This window comes from Lepidochelys kempii, chromosome 8 (assembly GCF_965140285.1).
Source record: "Lepidochelys kempii isolate rLepKem1 chromosome 8, rLepKem1.hap1, whole genome shotgun sequence".
Classification (NCBI taxonomy): domain Eukaryota; kingdom Metazoa; phylum Chordata; order Testudines; family Cheloniidae; genus Lepidochelys; species Lepidochelys kempii.
The window spans coordinates 107,157,193-107,174,971 of NC_136387.1; the positions used below are offsets into that span (position 1 = coordinate 107,157,193).

Here is a 17,779-nt window from a genome sequence, read left to right on the forward strand (position 1 = left end):
CCTCTGCAGAGCTGGGTGCCAGGCCTGGGCCCTTACGGACCTCAGGGCTCCCACTCACTGGCCTGACTGCCTCCACCGCGCTGCGGCTGTGCCAGGCAGGCTGGCAGGAGCTGGAGGCCCTGTAGGGAGCTGGCCTGCGTCTCTCAAGTCCCCATGGCCAGTGTGTTTGAGCATTGATGGCACATGGCCCTGCTGGGAGGTCCGGCTGGCTGGCGCCTGTCCCTGGTGAGGAGCGCAGAGCCCCAGGAGGGATGGGCTGTATCACACGGGACAGGACAGAGATCAGAGGAGGGAGCCTTATTACAGCATTTGGGGTTTACAGCCCAGGCCCCCAAGGACCCTTTGCTCTGATCCTGAACTGACAAACTGGCAGGAACGTGGCTGGAAAACAGCTCATCCAAGTTCTCAAGGCTTGTGGCACCGCAGGCTGCTCTGTGGGTTTCCCAGAAACCCCACGTGGTTAACGATGATTAATGGGCGATGCTGTTGGTACACAAGCAGGGAGGCAGGCTGGAGCCCAGCCAGGAGCCTTCCAACAGAGCTCGGCAGCCTGGCTGGCAGTGACGGGCTACTACAGCAATCCAGCAGGAGCATCCATCCAGCAGTGACAAGCCACCAGGTGACAACGCGCAAGCGTCACTGCACGTTGCAACGCAGCCACTGGGGAAATCGCCAACTCTCCCAGCCACGAGGGCCTGTCACCACCGTCTAAAGGGAATTGCACAGTGCTCGGAGTCCGCCCCACACGTGCGCCCTCCCTCCACCGAGTGCCGCGAGCACCACCCCCGCCATGGCATAGAGCACTGCCCGACAACCGACCTGGGGCAAGGTGGGGTCCCTCTGCCGTGGCATTAGGGTCATCTCACCAGTGACTCGCTGTTGGTCTCCACACTGAGGCCACTGCCCCACCCGGCAGAGGGCACAGATCAGTGCTCCGTAGCCCCGAGCCGTCCATGCGCTGCGCCAGGGCACCAGGGAGCAGCTGTGCGAGTAATGGGCATGTAGGAGAGCTGGCAGGGAGGGGGACACAGGCTGGAAGATGTGTGCTGTGTGTCAATCCAGTGCAGTACCTGCCTCAGCATGGCAGAGCCATGGGACCACAGCTCACACCACAGCTGCAGCTGCACCCTGCCGTGTGGGATTCCCCGTTAGCTGGTCAGGGCCATGCTGCAGCAGGCTGGGAGCACTTGAGCTCCAGGAGCAGCCCTGGGGGAGGGGCGCAACACCTTCCCCAGCACAGTGGCTCCCGAACAGCACCCACATATGCCAGGGGGAGGGGTCTGGAGAGCTCTGCTCTGCACAGCTCCTTGACTTCAACATGCGTTTCCAGGGAGGCCTCTGTAGCAGGCAGAGTGGAGATCAGAGAAGTGCTGAGAATGCTCCGGCAGGCCCTTGGTGGGGGAGGCCAGAGATCCCCACTAATCCCGACAGGACTGCAGGCTGCAAAGCCCTTAATACTGGCCAGGGGGTGCCATTCCCAGCTCTTGTTCACGTACTTGGCTCCCCAGCACCAGTGAGACAGACCTTTACAGTTATTTGGGGGTGAACTCAGTCTGAGGCTCACGAGAGACAGAGACTCCTAGCTACTCACACAGCTCTGCTCCTACACTGCTCTGCTCTTGCTTCTTGGCCAGGACCTGTGGTCTGGGCCAGCTGTGTGGTGATTTGAAGGCTGAGGGCTGTGTACGCACCCAAGTTATTCTGGATTAATGCAGGGTGTGGATTTAAAGTGGAGCAACTATTCCGGAATAACTCCATGTGTAGACAAGCCCTGACAAGAGTCCCTCAGCATGCAGAGAACCTGTCCCCTCTGCTGTATTTCACTGGTGGCCAGAGCTGGTCCATCCAAGGCGAAAGGAGAGTGTGTTCAACCCCTGGGCCACGGAAGGCCCTTCAATTTGTCCTTTTAGGGGGTTTAATTGGCTGCCTCTAAGGAAATGTCTGTTGTCCTGCCCACACCTGAGACGGAACTTCACAGCTGCAGAGTGCCCCATGCCCAGCTGTGCCCAGCGATCTGCCAAGGGACACAGCAGATTGGGCTGCATGAGCTGGACTGGAATGCAGCTCTGAAGAGAAACAGTTGTTTGCTAATCAGCTGGGATTATTTTAGTGAGATCCTCAAGGCCAAAAGCCTTGTAGCCCCCAGACTGCTTTTGTGCTGTGCTGAACTGCTGGAGTGTGACGCAAATAGCACCAGAACCTGGCCTGTGTGGGAGGTTTTGGCCCATTAATCATGTTAGAAAGTGAAATTACTGCCACTCTAATCTGCTGTGAGTGAGGGTGACCTTCAATGACATCATAACAAAAATTACAGAGATGAGAGAAAGGGGAAGAGAAAGAAAAGCAAAGTGTCAAGATAAATACAGGAGGGTGAAAACTAACTTGAGATATTCGGGCAACTGGGGACACTGGAACCTGCAAAGAAAAAAAACGGGGCAAGAACAGAAATCCCATTAGCCGTCAGACAATCATCGCAGAGGTTCAGAGAGGGAAAGGCAAAGAGATGAGGATGCAAAGGAAAGAGCAGAGTTTGCTGCATAAAAGCAAGGACAAGCTGGAGGCTCCCTCCTGCACTAATCCAAGCCACACGGGCGCACTGCCTGGCTGGGGAGCTGTGATAACCTAGCAGTGGAAGAGTCAGATTTTAACCCCAACCAGCACACTTTACTGCCGCTGGGGTACAAATTAATGTGCTGCTCTGAGTATGTGAAATGAACACACATCCCACCCTGACCCTCCATCATCCGGCTGCAAACCCTACGACTGCCCATGCCTCCGGGGGAGGCAGGCGTGAGGTTAAGGAGCGGACGTGCACTGGGGAGGGGGATAGAATCACATTCTTCCTGGTGGACAGAGAACATGGCACCGCCCAACCTAGCTTCCGCTGCAGGGTCAGGCCTTTGGAATTCCAGCTGGCCACTGTCCTCTCCGGCAGCTGGGCTCAGCCAGAGGCCTCACTGCAACACATTCTACCGCTTAGCAGAGACACAGTCTGGCCAAATGGCACATTAGTACAAAGAGGCTGACAATTCGTGAAATAACCTGGGTCTAGAGCAAGAACCATTAAAGCAATAAGGCTTAAAATTTAATAATGGCAGGTGGATTAATTATGCATTAAACAAGGTTTTCCCAGCCTCTATGGTCTCCAGCAGGGACTATCAGCCACCAGCCCGTGCAGGTCTGATTCCAACATGTCTCGTTCGTATCATGCCCATACAGCGCTGGGGATGCATCTCGGATGGCGGACAGCAAAGGTGCCGTTTGTGCCCCCTGGGCTCAGAGCCCGTCAACGCCCCTTCATTCATCAGCACAGTCCCCTCATTTCTAGCCATGAGACTCCCCTTCCCACCAGCCGAGACTCAGCAGAAGCATTAGAGGGACAGGAAGTGAGAGAGAAACTTTGCTTGGGGGGGAAGCGCCAGATCGCCGGACGTGGGCTCAGCAGCCAAGGAAACAGAGCCATCTCTGGGGAACTGGGCTTTCCTTCCCTCACGCCTACCATCTGTGCTCCATTTGTCCTGATGCATGGGGAATGGGAGGCAGGGGGAGGCCTGCACCCCTCTGCCCACCAAATGTGTTTCTTGTGCAGATCTGTGTAGGGTCTTGCCCCTTTGTGCAGCATGTGACAGAAGCACATCTGACATCCTTTGCCCAAGGGTAGGGCCTATGAATGCATCCAGGGCCCCTGCGGGGACAGGATCCTACACAAAATCCCAGCCAGCCCCAGTGCTCCAAATAATTGCAAGGAACCATGGCTGCTTCTCGCTGGGGAGTGCGGCCGGTGCATGGAAACCAGATTTGGAAAGCACGTGCCCGGCACACAAGCAGTCTGAGCAAACCCCCAGGTAATGTCACCCTAAGGCCCTGCTGCTGCACCTCACCCGTCCCCAGCTCCAGCCTCAGCCCTGCACTCTGTGCGCTGGCAAAGCCCTGATTGTGAGCTCTCAGCTCCTCCTTTAGCTGACTGCTCCTCCCTCTCCCAAGACAGTAACAAACAATCTTCTCCAAAGTTGCTGCGTAATATTTGCTTCATTTCATACCCTGATGAGACCCTCAGCCCACTATTTATGGCAGAGTTGTCACCGCATCCTTCCCCTCCATGTGGAACACGAGCCTGGCATGAGTACTGTCTAGCAGCTACACAAGCCTGAACCTCCTGCAGCCCCCCAGCCCTGGCCCTGTCCAACCTCCCCTCTCGGCAGAGGAAGGGGAGAGCTGGGAAGTGGGGCTGACTCTAAGAGCTGCGAGCCAGCGGTAAGAAGAAAGCTCTCGCTCACCCTCCCTGCCCAGACCTAGCAGGCTTCCCTCAGGACACACTCCCTTCAAAAGCTTAGACAAAAGCTTGTAGCCAGAGAAGCAGCAGGAAGAAAGGGAAAGTAGGTTCCATTCTAGGAAAAGTCACAGGCTGGAAGGCAGCAGGAACCGGGGCGTGCCCTCATTTACTGCTAACTGCCCCCACCACTGAGACAACCCAGTGGCCCTTCTGCTGCATCGAGGACTTGGGCTATTCTGAAAGGGGCTCAGTTAGCTTGGGCGTGCCGATCTCTGATCACGCTAATGACAGACCTGGTGCTTTCAGAGCCTTCAGAGACACATGGGCTACAAAGCAGCAGCATGAGACGTCTCTGCACTGGAAAGTACAGTTGCCTCCAGTGGCTGATACACTGTCTGCGGATGCCAGGCACCACAGGACAGTGCAGGCATGACTGGTGATGCTCCACAGCAAACAACTGCACGCAAAACTCCCTGGGTGTGACCGAACCCTCGTCCTCTGGGCTGCCAGCACTGCCCCCAGCAGCATCCTCTCTGTGCTGGGGAGGAGCTGTGCTCACAGCTCCCTCGCTTCTCCACACAGGAGCAGAGCAGGAGTAACCTCCTCTGGAGCCATCTATCAGATCTCAGTGTGGGAAGGGGCCTGCCCTGCCCAGACACAGCTGCTGTCTGACAGCACAGCCTCTTCGGCAGGCCAGCATCCTCCCTCATTTTGCTTGTTAGCAAGGCTGAGACTCCTCGGACATGGTCAGCGCCAGCACAAACCAACATCCCTCGGGCAGGTCAGAATGGAAAATCCTCAGAGCCTCCCTGAGCCCTGAAGTCTCCCTGCCAGAGCCTCAGCACAGATACTGCAGCGATTCCCCTGATCAGCCACCGTGCAGCCGCGTCCTGCAGTGTACAAGCCTCGCTAACCAGCAGGGAGTGGGAGGGCCTGGCACACACCAGGCTTCTGCCTCCTGGCCCCTCCAGGCCCTGTGCTGCCGGGGGAGCAGCATGTCAACGCACGGAGCAGAGATGTGGGAGCTCTGCACAAAGACCACTGGCCTTACCGCTATGGCTGGGAAGGGGCAGAACATTTCAGAGAGTGCCGGGAGCGAAATCCCCTCGGCCCAGTGTCTGGAGGTGGGAGGGAGCTCTGGGACACCCCAGCGAGGGCAAGCACTGCAGCAGCACCCTACCTGGGGTCTGGTAATTGAGGCGTCTCATCTCGACAGGGTCAGAGGAGTGAGCCAGCAGGGAGTCCTTGAGGCCGATGGAGTGCTCGTCCTTTGATGAGGGGGAGTTGGCTCTTTTCCTAGGGAAGGAAAACACACAATTGAGGGGCACAGTGAGGAAGTGCAAGTCCCATAGAGCAGCATGGCGACCATGCGCACAGCTGGTGCTCAGGCAGCTGCCTGCCAGCAAGGCAGACACGGGGGGCTGAATGTACTGATGGGTGCCTCTGACCATGAGCTCGGCTGCTGCACTCCGGGGCAGGGAGCGCCACTCCCTGAGCAGCTAAATCAGCTGTGTGTGTGTGTGTGGGGGGGGAACGGGGCGAGGGCTGCGCACAAGAGTGGCAGTCAGGACTCCTGGGCTCTCTCCAGTTCTGGGAGGGACTGGCAGGAAGTGTTCAGAGCAGGGGGCCAGGAGGAGTCAGGACTCCTGCATCTGAGACCCAGCTGGGCCACCACCTCTCTGTGGGACCGTGTCACTGGCCTAAGGTTCTCCACCTACAGGGCGCGGATGAGCACTCTGACTTCACACTGCAGGATGACAGGGGCTTACCCAGCAAGTGTGTGGGAAGCCCTTAGGAGATGCCATATTCCGCACAATGTATTTATCAGAAGCAAAGAAGAGGAAGCAAAACCCCATTACCTCTTACTCTCCCTAGGAACTATTTCCTGAAGCGGAAGGATATTGTCAATTTTTTTCCCAAGTATTAAAAGAAATGAAATGTCAAGAACCATAGTGTAATGGCATAAAGACTCTTCAGGGTATGTTTTATTGGGCCATTAATACATGTCTGGAATGGCTGAAGGCACCCAAGGCGTGTATTAACGGGACAATAAAACACACTGTTGTCTCTTAATGCTGTATTTATGTCACCACCTCGGGCACTGATCTTGGTGTAATTCACTAGCTATGGAAGGACAGACCAGATTGGTAATTGGATGGGAGACCTTTAAGGCAAACTTGGCACTGCAAGAAGTGCTATGGATGTTTCAGATGGCACCGCTCTTCCCCTTGGGTTACAACTAAAGGGAATGCCCCCGTGCGGTGCTAGGGGCACTGTGCTGTGTGGAGCGGGGACATTTCTCTGGGTCAGCGCTGACCCAAATGCCTCAGCGTAGAACTAGAGGGTGCTGCTGGGATACTGGAGGCTTTGTCTTTTGGACAAAACATAAACCCAGGGGGCTGCCCAATGGTGAATATCAAAGACCCCACAGCTTTCTGTAGGAGACGAGCATATTGTCACCAATATCCCAGGCCAATTTTACCTTGTGTCCCCATCTAAATTCACCAGCTTTCCTCCCCTTTCTAATCTGTTCTGAGGAGTTGCTGGGCATTTTTAACAGCTGCCATGTTCCGTCCAGAAGTAGCTGCATCTCGGCCTGGTGGCTGGCCAGAGTCTCACATACCTGGCAGGAAAGGTGCTGTTCCAGGGCAGGGTATTACTGCATACACACTGACACAGAGCTGTGCACACGGGTTTCTGCATTAGTGCCGGCTGTGGGGAGCGGCAAGACGTCGTTCATTGTTTGCTGATTCTAGGCAACAGAACTTTCCTTCCCTCGGGGCACCCAACCATGACTGAAGTTCAGTCTGCAGCCACAACGTGTGGATATTGGGACTACAAGACATTGGGGGCGATCGGCAGGGGAGGAGCAGCATGTGATCCTCACACCATGTGGAGTCATCCAAGCATCTACCAAGTCCTCTGACTCTTTGAGAGCCAGACAGGAGAGTTCCCGGACTCAACAGCATCAATGGAAAGAGAGGGAGAAGTGCACACGAAAGCAGTGTCTCTCCTGCTCTCAGACACCATGGTGAGACACGGCATATGCTATCGTACTTTGGTCCCCAAGTCCTTGGACAATGTGACTTGGGTCTCTGTGGGGAAGGAGGCAAAAGAGGTGTTTGATATTAGTCAGTTTCAAAAGCCCACACAGGGCTTCTGTGAAACCAACAAATCCAGGCTGTCCAGACTTTCATGCAATGTACCAATAGTTGGATTCAATCCATTTGCATTTGAAATTTAGAACTCCAGGGAGAAAACCCCTCAGAAAAGAAGCTAGAGAGCGAAGCCTTAGGAGAAACCAGCCGGACTCAGCACCCGGAGGAGAGCTGGGAGGCACTGTGTGCTGGGTGCTGCTGTCTCACAATGCCAAGTGAAGAGCACAATGAAACCGAGTAATTTAATTTCTGAAGAGTCCATCTCACAATAGGGTCTGGGGAGCACAAATAAAACAAAACAAAACTAAGCCAAGCTGGGCCCAGCACCCAAAGGGACCTACAGACAGATAGAGGGAAACCCAGATGAGGGAATATCTGCCCTGGGCTTCCACAAAACATTCCTTGCGTGGCTCAGAAACCACTTGTGTGTGTCAACTTCCTTAAAAGAACCCTTCCTGGCAACAGGTGAATTGCCACACAGGGCCATCTGGGCGTGGGCTAATGCGTCAAGGCAGGGGTTGAATTATGGAGCCCAGCTCAGATGACACTTTCCCAAGCAGCACAAGTCCCTTGTCAAAGCAATGGCCACAAGCTGGCATCGCACCTGTGGTAAGGTCAGGGTAAACTTTACCAGCTGCAGGAGACACCATGTTACAGACACCTAAGTTCTCAGTTGAAAGACCAGCTATTCTGGGAGTGCAAAGAAACCCCTATAATCACCTACAATCTACTCTGAAACATTTCTAGATTTGTAACCCATTTGCAAAAGACTCTGGCACAAATCTTGTGACCTGTGATTGTCGGCCACGTGAATCGCTAAAGGCTGAGGGGTAGGATGTGGCCACTGCCTTTAACCCTTGGCTTTCACCATGCCTGCACACAGGGAAGCAGGGACACACTAGACAGTAGGTTCTTAAAGGGGGAAGTAGATTTTAAACTTTAATCGAAGACGGAAGAGAAAACAGATTCCTACCTTTCTTGTTTACTAGATCCAGAGAAAAGCAGAAACAGAAGAAAGGAGGTGATCACTGACTGCACATGCACAGAGCTCCATTTAATCAGAGAACAAAGCCAGCTCCCTTCCCCCAGCACAAAATACACATAGAAAGAGAGAATCCAGGAGGTGAGCTGATAGACTCTAACCGATTACAATTGAGTGGGCTATAGAAACTCATGTAAATGAACCAACAGCTCATCACAGAGACTTACAATACAGGGTCACACTACAGAGCTTACGGCCCAGGTATGGGGACTAACCCAGGGAGCTTGGAGGGCTGGTCCTTCAGCAGGGAGCCTGCAGCGCCAGTGGGGCACTCAGCTAGAGCTGTGAGGGGCATCAGGAGGAGCAGCAGCATTTCTGTCTGGGTTTAGCCCCGAGTGTCCTTGGCCTGCAGAGGAGCGGAGTGAAGCAGGCAGGCTCCTCAGGAGGGGCACCTGAGAGGGGCCAATCAGGCGCCCACATCTTCAACTTCACCAGGACACTCCGGCTCTGGAAACCAACCTGGGGCAGCTAACCCGAGTGTAGGGGGGACTCCTCCTGGCATGCCACCAAGGACAGATAGCTTCCCCTTCCCCCGGGGCCCTGGACCTCCAGCCTCCCTCTTCTTTCTGTACCTGGGGATTCACATTCATGCCCCCAGCCAGCCGTCTACTGCCTTTACAAACCAGCCCTATATGCTGCTTCGCACGTCCTCCACCATGCCCGTAGGCCCTGAACTGGGAGGGGCAGCGTCAGATGGGGATGGGGAATGTGGGTCTGACAGAGGGAGGGAGGGAGGTCCCTAGGTGCTGACATGCTGTGTGGGGAGCAGGCCTGGCTCTCACCTTTTGAAGAGCAGGATAGCAATGACGATGATGATGATTAATATAACGGCCAGCACCGGTCCCATCACCCACAGCATCTCGGGCTCGTCCTGCTGCTTTGCTGAAGACACTTCCATCACGATCTCATCCGAGTAGGGGCTGGCTGCGTACCTCTTCTGCAGAGCACGGTGCGGGGGGGAGGAATGCAAACATCCGTTAGGCTGAAGGAAACAACCACCTTCCATCCTATTGTATGGCCCCCTGCCTCTGCCCAGTGTGGGGGGGCCTGGCTCCCACACCCAGGGCTCCCCGTGCGCCCGGGCATCGTGCCAGCAAGCCAGGACACAGCACACATGGATATCCGCCTTGTCCCCCTCCTGCTCCTGGGAAATGGCACAATCCAACTTAGAGCAATTCTCCAGCCAGCCAGCCAAGCTCCCTAGGTGCCGAAATGGAACAGCCCAGCTAAGAGCAACTCCCCACACTAGCAGCCGTGTTAGTCTGTAGCTGCAAAAAGAACAGGAGGACTTGTGGCACCTTAGAGACTCACTTCATCGGATGCATGCAGTGGAAAGATGTATATACACAGAGAACATGAAACAATGGGTGTTACCATACACACTGTAACCAGAGTGATCAGGTAAGGTGACAGATTTCAGAGTAACAGCCGTGTTAGTCTGTATTCGCAAAAAGAAAAGGAGGACTTGTGGCACCTTAGAGACTAACCAATTTATTTGAGCATGAGCTTTCGTGAGCTAGCAGGAGAGAAAAAAAACCTTTTAGCAAATTACAGGCTTTGAAATCCCAGGCACCGGCTGGCTGATGAGCGCTAAGTGGTTTATAACACCTATTATGCCAATATAAACACATCTCCCCAGTTTGGGGCTCTAGTAGGAGAACCCCTGCCAGACCAGACACTTCTCTTGAGGGAACAAAAGGACAAGAGACGTCTCTGTGTGTCAGCTCTGTGAGCAGAAATCTTGGCGCAGGGATCTCTTGCTAGCAGGGTCCTTCCAAAGACCTAGGTGTGGTGGCCCCGTGACCTCCGGCCTCCAAGAGGCTGCTTCTTAGAGCGAGTACAGCAGGGCAGGATTAACAGACCCAACGCACAGCTGCAGGCTTGTTATGCTGCCGTTGCTAAGGCTTATGTCGCCATGGCATCGCTTCACAGCTCAGCCTTACTGGGTCAGAGGGGTTAAATACTGCAAAAAGCAATCCCTTCCGCCTGGAGAGAAAGCTGGAGCTGCTCAGAGTAGCACCTGCTGCCCTACGCTCAGGAACTAGAAACTGTCCAGCCTTGCCACAGACAGAAAGTTCTGGTGACAGAAAAGGTGCCCATGGATCTACACATTGCTTGCTTTATGGTCAAGTTCAGACACACACTACACCTGGGTGCAGGTGCAAAGGGGCGGGTGGGAAAAGCAAGCGAGCCTCACATAAATGCACACCTTGATCTCCTCTCCTGGGCATCCCGGGTACAAACAGGAGTAGCATACGGACAGGCCTGCTATCTACGACCCCATTCCGGCGTTGGACCTGTGCATTGCATCTAGTCAGATTTATCAGCAGCCTGCAGTGGCCCTGGCAGCAGGTTCTGCTGGGGCAATGTGCCCTTGCACACCCCACATAGGCTTCTGCAGACTTCAGGCTCTTCTCCTTTCCTGGCCAATGTCTGCGTGTGGCCATTAGGGGCACTAGGGAGATAGCTCAGGGCCCCAGGTGTCTGGTGCTCTCCCGGACCCTGACACAGGGGTGAGGAGGGGAACGAGCTAACTCCATATCTGTCTCTGCCAGAGGAGGCTGGGGAGGGGAGTGGGCAGCGGGAGGTAGGGGCTCATTGCTGAGGAAGGCGCACAGGTCCCACAGAAGACAGGGCTAAACGCCACTATCACCTGGAGCCTCCTTCCCAGCTCCAGCCAGCAGCGCTTCAGAGTGTTTGACCTGCTGGGCTTGCAAGGGGGCCTGAGACTCCAGCGTCCCCTGGCCTCCCCCCAAAGCAAGGAAGGAGCCCCAGCGAGGATGAGATTTCCAAGGGCACCCACTAGTGCCTGGCCCTTTCCAGATGGAGCAGGTGCCCCCGATGAGCCGTGCTCCCAGCGCCTGGCTGGTGACGAACCATGCTCGCCCAGACTCTTGGGACACAGCATGCAATGCAGGAGTGGTGTGGGGACAAGCAGCCCTGTGACTGGACAGACTGCCTTGTGCTTTGCGGGTGAATGGGCCCCATGTACCAGGGTGATGCAGTACAGAGTCCTGGGGCAGTAAAGCTACTAGCCGGCTGCCTTGCAGGTCTACATTATGCTTGGAATCCATCCCCATCCCCGCCGAGGTGGAAGCTGGCAGCGACCTCCCAGGGCTGCGCCTCCCAGCGCACAGGCCTCAGTTAGCTACCCGAGTGGGGTGTTTCTCGTAGGGCACGGTGCCTGGCTGGTGTGATCTGAGACCTCTGCATTGTGAGCCGGGACTCTTCCCCTCCTCCCTGGGTCTGCATCTTGCTACACGCACTGTGAGTAACGGAGAGTTTGACCAGTGCTAATGAGCCATTACAAGTAAACGAGGCTGAAGAAGTGAGCCCCAGCGTGGGAGCTGAGCGGAGGGTCCGGAGCATCTTTATTATCTCCCGTTATTTACACACTGCCGCTGCCACCTCTCTCCTACCCTCCCCCACAGGAGGGTCTCACTGCACAAGTCCTGCTCTGCATTTTCATGCTCACTGAGGCAGCCATCCTCTTCCTCCCGTAGACCCCTGCGTGCTGGGCCAGCTGATCCAGGTATGTGCCCTTTCCCCTTCGCAAGGAGAGGCACCAGGGCTGGGAACACTCACGCTTTCACGGCTTCGCCCAGCAGAGACCCTGTTACTGTGGGAACAGGTGAATGTACTCCCTTACACGCCCCTTTCAAGGGAGATTCTGATCAGGGAAGTGAATCTCCAAGCTCCCCTCCAAGTCTCTTCTGAGTCAGCCCTTTTCAGCCAGGCAGAGTCCAGGGCAGCTGGAGTGCGCAGGACTCCGCCCCGCCTCCTGCATCAGGGCTGACTCTAGAATCGACAGGGTCACAAAGTGGAGTGCAAAATTGCTCTGCAGATCCCAGTGGCATCTCAGCACTCCTGGAGCTACGACTTGTCCCGGGGCAGATAGGGTTGGAGCGTTACTGCCAGGAGACTGGAGAAAAAGGTGGGGGTACTCAGACAACGCTGATGTCTAACCTATTGTTACAGGGCACCGGAGCTACCCCGCACCAGGGTGCACGGAGCAGCCCTCCTCCACCCACCCAGTGCTGGCGGGCTCCTCTCCGCATGCCAGTTTAGAGGTTTCTCCACAGCCACCAGCTGAGAGTCTGGTGAGCACAGCAGCAGTTTAGGAAGGGGGGTGAGGCTGCTGGATGCCTGCGGGCTGTCTCCGAGCCCTGGTCCCTGCGAGTGCACAGGCCTGGATTCACGAGGCTGCTCCACAGTCACTTTTCTGAGCAAAAATGTGTCTCAGAGCCAGCCCCATCACAGCGGAGTCTGGAGTTCTGCAGTGGCCCGGCTCAACTCCCATTGCTGCCCTCAGCTCTCACCTGGCATGTCAAAGATACCTGCTCTTTCCCTCGGAAAACACCATTCATCAAGGCAGTTCCAATGGACGCCTCCTCTCCCTGACACCAGCTACCTGCCTGGCTCGCCTCACCTTGCAGGGAACTCCACTGAACAGGCTGCCAGCTCCCTGCACTGAGCCCCTCGGGTGCCCCTTGGCTGGGGGCGAGGGGGATGCCCCTTCTAGCAAAAAGCCCTTACCGTCTCGCCATCCTCCAGCGACGCCAGCACGAAGCAGCGGTAGCTCAGATCCTCGGAGAGCGGCTTGTTGTAGAAGCCCTTGTAGGTCTTCTCGTCTCCCAAGGTGAAGGTCTCCGGCAGCACGTCCACTTGAGCAGCAATATAGGGCTTCAGCCTGTCTGCTTGACGGCGCTGACGCCTGCCCTGGCTGATGGCCTCCAGTAACTGAGGACAAAGAGCTTGGGTCATTACCTCCCTCTCCCCAGCGCTGGAGAGGTGCACGCTGCCCTGACTGACAGCAGGGGACCTGCACGTGGACTGGGCCATGTCTAGCCAGGAACAGGAGTTTCAGAACTATCCTCCCCACTTATTTCACTAAAAGAACAGGAGGACTTGTGGCACCTTAGAGACTAACCAATTTTTTGAGCATAAGCTTTCATGAGCTACAGCTCACTTCATCGGATGCATTAGTCTCTAAGGGCCCACAAGTACTCCTTTTCTTTTTGCAAATACAGACTAACACGGCTGCTACTCTGAAACTTATTTCACTAACTCCCATTTCATTGACCCCCGGCAGCCCCTCCCACTCCTCAAGTCAGAGGGCTGGATTGGCAACCTCATGCTCATTTCCATAACAACAGGCTGAGGTCAACGGATGAGGCTGGGCTGGGGAAGGGGAGGAAAGGCTCCTGGCTGAGAACAGTTAACATGCAGCAAAGCAACTGGGGGGCTGGGGGGTGTGACTGAAGCTCCCAGCCGTTGAAGGCATTGCGGGGGCCCCCATCACCGTGGGATCTGCTGCAAGCGCCTTCGCACCTAGGCTGGCATCAGCAAGAGGTCTGGGCCTGGGGACTCGGCCGCTGTGACTCTCACACTGTTATTTCACGGGAGGGGCATTGCTTGGACCCCAGGAGCCCTGGGTTAATGGATTCCAGCTGGCTGCAAGGGAAGCAGGCCACGGTCTGTGCTCTGTGTTGGCATAGAGAGCCGCTTGGCTCTGCACAGACAGTGGGTGTGAACTGCAGTCGCAGCTGCTGTAGAGAAAAAGAAGTGACATTTGTGCGTCTCTCCCCTGTCTGAGCTCTGCTATTTCCCTGTGCTGGGCTGCCGGTAGGGCTGCATGTGGCCACAGCAGATTTCATGGGATGCTCAGAGCAAAAATGGCAAATTGCATAGTTGGCCACAAATTCCTGAAAAAGGCATAAACACCCCAACATTCAATTACGCCGCTAAGGACGACTCTCCGGTGTCTGAAGAAGCTTTTCTAGTGAACAAAAATGAATGCCAGGCTCCGAACGGACATTTTAATTTCAAATGGAGGAGGAGGCATGAAATACATTTCACAGTCCAACGTGTCACTGCTGCATTGTCAGAGCAGACAGGGCCCGAGAGTGACCTGGGGCTGGAAACACGGGTATTTACGCAGAGGTGCTGGCAGGCCGTCAGAGCGCCCCAGCCTCTCCCCCCTGGCAGCTGGGCCCCTGTTGCAGTGAGCCAGGGAGGCTCACTAATACCCTGGGAACCATGGGGAGCAGGAGAACGCCAATGGACTGTGACGTTTGCACCAGGCAGGGACGAATGAGAGCTGCAGGGGTGGGGAATTACAGCCAGCACGTCTGCACCACAGCCATTTGCTGCCCATTGTCACCCTTCAGTCCCTTTCAGCTACGGGTGACACCAGGCCGCACCCGCTCTGTGCTTGTTTGGCACCACGGCAGGACCTCGCTGCCTGTTCACCATGCGGCAGTGCAGACTTGGGCTTGTGCACAAGGGGCTGGCATCAGCGAAAGCCCCTTCTAGTGTCTACTGAAAAAAACAAACCTCTGCATGCTTCAGAACCACCCTGTTACGGTCTCCACGAGCCCCCGTGCCGCACTGCCTCCTCTTTGGCTGTATTAGCCCACACTGCTGGAAGTCCGAGTATGGAGGATACAGACCAGCCTGTGTCTAACTCTGGGCTGCAGCGAGAGCGTGCGGCTCTGTGAGCGAAGTCAAGCATTCTAATGCAGGAAATGCCAGAATGCACGTTGCCCATGCAGCTTTCAGTCGGCCCCCTGGTGCCTATGCATTATGAGAGTTTTTAATTACACGATCACACACTATGCTGTCCACAGGACCCTGCCTCATTCAGTGCACCGGAAGCAATGATCAGCTGTTCACTATTTTGTTTTCTCCTTGTTCAATGTGTGGCCCCTGGGCCATATTTACTGCGCACCATTCAAATCCTACTCCAAAGACAGACAGGGAGCTGTGATGGTTAAACCATGAAAAGCATTTTGACGGTCCAACGTGGAAGGGGCTAGGGCACTGGATGGGGGGTTGAGAGTTTTGGGTGCTGAGTTTTAGCTCTGTACCCGACATTCGCGGACACCCTGGGTAAATGACCTGGCTTCTCAGCTTCCCCACTTGTAAAATGGGGACAGCACTACTTACTCTCTTGCCTAATGCCGGGGTCTGACTCGGTGTTTGCAAAGGGCTGAGGGAGTCTCCCAGGGAAGCAGCTAGAAGGCGAAGGATCATCGTTAGGAATCAAACCCTTGGGCAGGCTCTGGGAGTGCCAACCATGAGGACTGTTATCAGACCCTGCACAGGCAGGAAGGAAAAGGTGAGCTCTGGGGGCTTCTCTGCAATCCTGTCCCCTGGCAGGCCTGGCTCTGCCCCTTAGGTCACACAAGCCGGAGCACTAAGCCACCTTTCCCAGGGCCCAGGCAGCGTGGGCAAAGCACAAAAGGAAGCCTTAGCAGATCATACTTAAACCAGGTCTCATTGACTCCTACCTGGTCCAGCTCCATCTCATCAGGCGTCCGCCACCGGGCTGCGCGGCTGCTGGTGGTCTGACCCACGGGCACAACCACAATATAGTACCACCTGGGGAGGGAAGAGGGGTCAGGGGAGGAGGCTGCTGCTAGCAGGAGATATCAGGACATTTCTTCAGCAGGCGATTGACTAGAAACAGGTTCAACATGCCTCCCATCAAAACCCCCTCCCCAAATCTCCTCTTTCTCCCCTTCTGTAATGGGCAAAGAGCTTCACTGAGTCAGAGGCCAGTCTTCCTGCTGTGCTGAGGATCGGAGCACTCCCTGCTAGCGATCATTAGGTTAACGAAGATACACAGACCACGCGCTAGAGGATGGTAACAGGAGCTGGGGTAAGGACACTTATATAAACTGGCTGTAGCAGGAGCCCTGGGGGAACTGGGTTTCAGCACAAGGCTATCACAGTTACAAATGAGACTTCTATGAACTGGCGTGTTTTAATCTCCTGGAGGCTTTACAGATACAATTTATTCAAAAGCTGTTGCACAGTGACAGAGAAAGCACCTCTGGCCCCTCAGCTGGCTTTACCGGGAGGGTCTCAGTCCCGCCCCTAGAAGGGATGGGGAGCTGTGTTGCCCTATCTCACAAAAACATCAGCTCAGAACATGCCAGCAATACGCTGTCATGTGGTGAAGGGAAAACCTGGCTCCAGCATTTGCGGGCTCCTCTGGCATTCATCCCACAATGTTACCGAATCAATGGGTTAGAATGGGTTAGACTTAGTGGGTATGTAAAGAGAACAATCCAGCCTCCTACCTCCCCTTGCCCTCTGGTCCATTAGCAGGGAGCACCTACCTAACTGGCGCTGAGGTCTGGACTTTGGGAAGGGTGAGGGTGAACTTTCCTTCCTGCATGTATTTGTTTGTGGAGATGGGTTTGTTCTGCAAGACATCAGGAGCCGTGTGGATAGATACCCGGTGCTGGAGCCCACCAGCGCTGCTGCCGCGGTTCATTAGCACAAAGGAATACTCCGTATCCGGCTGAAGGTCACTTATGAGCTTCTTCATCGAATGGCCGTCCACCTCCACACTCTGGCTGTTGTACAGGATCTGAAACAGGAAAGGACACATCATGCTGCAGGGCGGCTGCTGACAAAACATGCTCAGAATAGAAGGCAGCATTAGAGCTGATAATCTGGCTCTGGGCCCTACCTCAGGTGGTTCTCATCCTGTGAATTCCATAAAGAGCCATACAGCTTGAGGTCCGGCAGAGTAACCCACAGCCGCCAGCAGAGCAGCACTCACTGCTCCCTACAGCCACAGTGCGGCATCTCGAACACCAGCTGGGTGGTTAGAATCCTAAACTGCAGAGACTCCACCAGACGCATCCCTGGCGATGCCCCCCCCTTCAGCGCATAGGTAGGACGACCATACAGATGGGTTTATATTAATGGGTCTTTGTTTCCTTGTGGGGACATGACATACAATGGACTTTTGGCATAAAACCCCATTTGCTCTAAAGTGGTTTCATCCCTAATCTAACAGTAAACGCAGGCTCAAAGGTTAACGCAGAACTGCCCCTTCCCAGAAAGGGAACTACAGGGATCGTTTGTTTCCTAGAATAATGCCTCTGACCAATTAGTAACGCATCTCACACATCCACAAGCGCGACCTCACTGGCTCACGGCCTCACTGACAATGGCTGCTGGCGCGCTGCAATCCAAGCACAGCGCTTGGGGCTCAAACCTGACCTCTGCCTGGGGTGGGCTTCCAAAGAACTGCACCCAGCGTCACTGCTGGAGAGAACGGGGAAATGACTTTAGCACAGAGCACTCTCCTGTTGGCATGGAGCAGGGCACTGCCACGTGGTATCATGAGGACACAAGAAACCAGGCCCCTGTGGCTGCCTTCTCAACCCACCCTAGCTGGCTGACCGAGAGCTGCTCTCCTGGACGCGTGGTGCTGTGGGCTCTCCTTGGTGGTTGCTGCTGCCCCACGTGCTCAGTATGAATTTGCTCCAGCTGCTGTTCTGCATG

At 55.2% G+C, this 17,779-nt stretch overlaps 1 protein-coding gene across 11 annotated transcripts in view; it reads right to left on the bottom strand.

Moving 5' to 3' along the window:
* PTPRF (protein tyrosine phosphatase receptor type F) overlaps positions 1-17,779 on the bottom strand; it is a 427,370-nt gene that overhangs the window by 38,724 nt on the left and 370,867 nt on the right. For 7 of the 11 annotated variants that reach the window (XM_073357994.2, XM_073357992.2, XM_073357988.2 and 4 more), the window contains 6 exons: positions 16,600-16,853; positions 15,766-15,856; positions 13,010-13,213; positions 9,256-9,410; positions 5,454-5,569; positions 2,383-2,415 (listed from right to left, as the gene is read on the bottom strand). In XM_073357994.2, coding sequence (XP_073214095.1) covers positions 2,383-2,415; positions 5,454-5,569; positions 9,256-9,410; positions 13,010-13,213; positions 15,766-15,856; positions 16,600-16,853 — 853 coding nt within the window. The remainder of the gene's footprint in view (positions 1-2,382; positions 2,416-5,453; positions 5,570-9,255; positions 9,411-13,009; positions 13,214-15,765; positions 15,857-16,599; positions 16,854-17,779) is intronic. The other 4 variants (XM_073357995.2, XM_073357990.2, XM_073357989.2 and 1 more) reach the window with 1 other exon arrangement.